The following is a 3,012-nucleotide window of genomic DNA, read 5'->3' as shown; positions in this document are numbered from 1 at the left end:
TGCCACAAGGACATGTGCTCAACTATGTTCATAGCAGCTTTGTTTGTCATAGCCAGAACCTGGAAACAACCTAAATGCCCCTTGATCGAAGAATGGATATGGAAAATGTGGTACATTTACACAATGGAGTCCTACACAGCAGAAAAAAATAACGACATCTTGAATTTTGCAGGAAAATAGATGGAGCTAGAAAACATTATTTTGAGTGAGGTAACCCACAGAAAGACAATTATCACATGTACTCACTCATAGGTGATTTTTAAACATAAAGCAAAGAAAACCAGCCTACAAACCACAATCCCAGAGAACTTAGACAACAATGAGGACACTAAGAGAGACTTCCATAGATCTAATCTACATGGAAAGTAGAAAGTAGAAAAGACAAGATCTCCTGAGTAAATTGGGAGCATGGGGACCTTGGGGGAGGATTGAAGGGGGAAGGGGAGAGGCAGGGAGGGGAGCAGAGAAAAATGTAGAGCTCAATAAATATCAATAAAAAAAAGTATAAAAAAATTTTTAAAAAAGGACAAAAAACCCCACCTCCATCCTCATATATAAACTATATAAACTATATTGCAGAAATATAGTTTAGGCAACATCAACAACAAGTCCCAGGCTTTTTTGAATATCCAAGTCATAATTCAGTAAAATCTTAGTGTTTTTACTAATACTTAGCATACTGATCATAGGAGGAAAGAAGCATTTACTAAATACCAAAATTATTTCCTTGAACCCAAACCTATCACACACCATTTCCACCATCTCCATTCTTGAGTCAGGAAAGAGATGAGAAAGACTGTGATCAGCACAACAGAACTCAGTTCATCACAGAGCTGCGATTTTACATACAATTCTGCCTGTAGTCCTAGCTCATGCCCCCTCCATCACACTTCAACTGCATGATTTGTCCAAGTTTACCCAATACTTAACTTTTTTTTTTTTTTTTTTTTAATTTTTTAGACAGGGTCTCTCTGTATAGCTCTGGCTGTCGTGAATTTACTCTGTAGACCAGGCTGGCCTCAAATTCAGAGAACTAACTGATTTTGTCTCCCAAATGTTGAGACTAAAGGTGTGTGCCACCATATCTGGCTATAGTTACCTAATTCGTTGAAAGGCGACTGGTCTAGTGGTTGAGTTTGACCTTGTTCTTTGAATATTATTGGAGTTGAAGCCAACTGATGGTAAGGCGGCTTTCTCTGTGGTGTTTTAAACAGGTGTGGTTCATAATTGTGGGGTTTATAGTCATATTCTTCTGAAGGTTCAAAATTATACGGTGGGGCTTCTGAAGAAAGTTCTTCAAACCAGTTGAGGCTTATTGGTCCTAAATCTGCAAGAAAAGCAAAAGTCCCACCTTAGTTTTAATCAGTGACACTGAGGAACTCCTGAGCAATGAAGATCATAACAAACAGGGTTGATAAAGGTGATTCCACTCATGCTAAGCCTGATAGCCTGAGATACATTCGAGCCCACACTCAGAAGATGTGTACTCACCTCGTGTCGTAGAATATGTGCACACACACACACAAACAAAATCAATAAGAAATGTCAAAAAGATCATAGTAAAGAATAAAGGAGAAGGCATGGTTATACTCATCTGTTATTCCACTTTCAGTAGGTCTGAGGCAGGAGGACTGAAGACTGAAAACAGCCCAGGCTACACATTTCAACAAAGAAAACAATGCCAGCAAGAGGGCTCAGCAGGTTAAAGGGGCTTTACTGCCAAGCCTGGAGACCTCAGCTCATGACCAGAATCCACATGGTGAAAGTAGAAAATTGACTCTTGGGGGCTGGAGAGATGGCTCAGTGGTTAAGAACATTGCCTGCTCTTCCAAAGGTCCTGAGTTCAATTCCCAGCAACCACATGGTGGCTCACAACCATCTGTAATGAAGTCTGGTGCCCTCTTCTGGCCTGCAAGCATACACACAGAAAGAATACTGTATACATAATAAATAATAAATATTTAAAAAAAAATTGACTCTTGCAAGTTGTCCCCTGACTGCTCTGCCACTCTGTTCCCACCACAGAATAAATTTAGACACATAAAAAATAAATAAATAAAACAAGGGGCTGGTGAGATGGCTCAGAGGTTAAGAGCACTGGCTGTTCTTCTAGAGGTTTTGAGTTCGATTTCCAGCAACCACATGTTGACTCACTACCATCTATAATGCGAACTGGTGCCTTCTTCTGGCCTGCAAGCATCTGGCCTGTGCAGGAGAAACACTATATACACAATAAATAAACCTTTAAAAAAATACTAAACAAAGGAACTTGAAATTTTGACTAGCTGGGCATGGGTGGTAAACACCTGTAATCCTATCACTTAGGGATTGAGTCAGAAAGATCTTAAGTTTGAGGTTAGCTACACAAAAACCTTTTCTCAATTGGGTATGATATCACACACTTATAATTCTAGTATTTAGGAGGCTATAGCAGGAGGATGTCATGAGTTCCAGGCTAGCTTGCCTATACATACAGTGAGATTCTATCTTAAAAACCAATAGAGAAGGTGTGGGGTGGGGGGCTATCGTTTTGTTTTAAATTTTAATTTATGTGCTGTATGTCTGCATGAGGGTATTGGTTACCCTGGAACTGGAGTTACAGACAGTTGTGAGCTGTCATGTGAGTGCTGGGAATTGAACCTGGGTCCTGTGAAAGAACAGCCAGTGCTCTTAACTCTCTAGCCCTGGAAGCCTACTTAAAAAAAGAAAAAGAAGCTGGGCATGTTGGCACACACCCAGTACTTGGCAGGCAGAGGCAGACAAACTGCTGAGTTCAAGACCAGCTTAGTCTACACAGCAAGCTCCAGAAGAGCCAAGGTTACACAGAAAAACTCTGTCTCATAAAACAAAGGGGGGGGGGGAAATGACTCCATAATCTAGAGCATACCAAATACAGAAAACAAAACAAAAAAGAAAAACAAGAGCCATCACTGTGGAATACTTTAAGGCTCATTAAGCAAGATCATTAATGTACTCTTCCCCCCCCCCCCCCCCCCCCCCCCCCCCCCCCCC

General features: G+C 40.8%; 1 protein-coding gene across 7 annotated transcripts in view; it reads right to left on the bottom strand.

The window, feature by feature from the left end:
• The window catches only part of Brca2 (BRCA2 DNA repair associated), a 55,649-nt gene that overhangs the window by 38,464 nt on the left and 14,173 nt on the right, over positions 1-3,012 (bottom strand). For 6 of the 7 annotated variants that reach the window (XM_050161911.1, XM_050161913.1, XM_050161906.1 and 3 more), the window contains exon 3: positions 1,100-1,327. In XM_050161911.1, the coding sequence (XP_050017868.1) occupies positions 1,100-1,327 (228 nt within the window). Of the gene's footprint in view, positions 1-1,099; positions 1,328-3,012 lie in introns of those variants that run through there. The other variant, XM_050161912.1, reaches the window with a different exon arrangement.

Source organism: Alexandromys fortis, unplaced genomic scaffold (assembly GCF_014885135.2).
Source record: "Alexandromys fortis isolate MF-2015 unplaced genomic scaffold, M_Fortis_MF-2015_v1.1 scaffold_118, whole genome shotgun sequence".
Lineage (NCBI taxonomy): Eukaryota > Metazoa > Chordata > Mammalia > Rodentia > Cricetidae > Alexandromys > Alexandromys fortis.
Note: the sequence above shows the minus strand (reverse complement) of the source record. Positions and strands in the feature narration are given on the sequence as shown.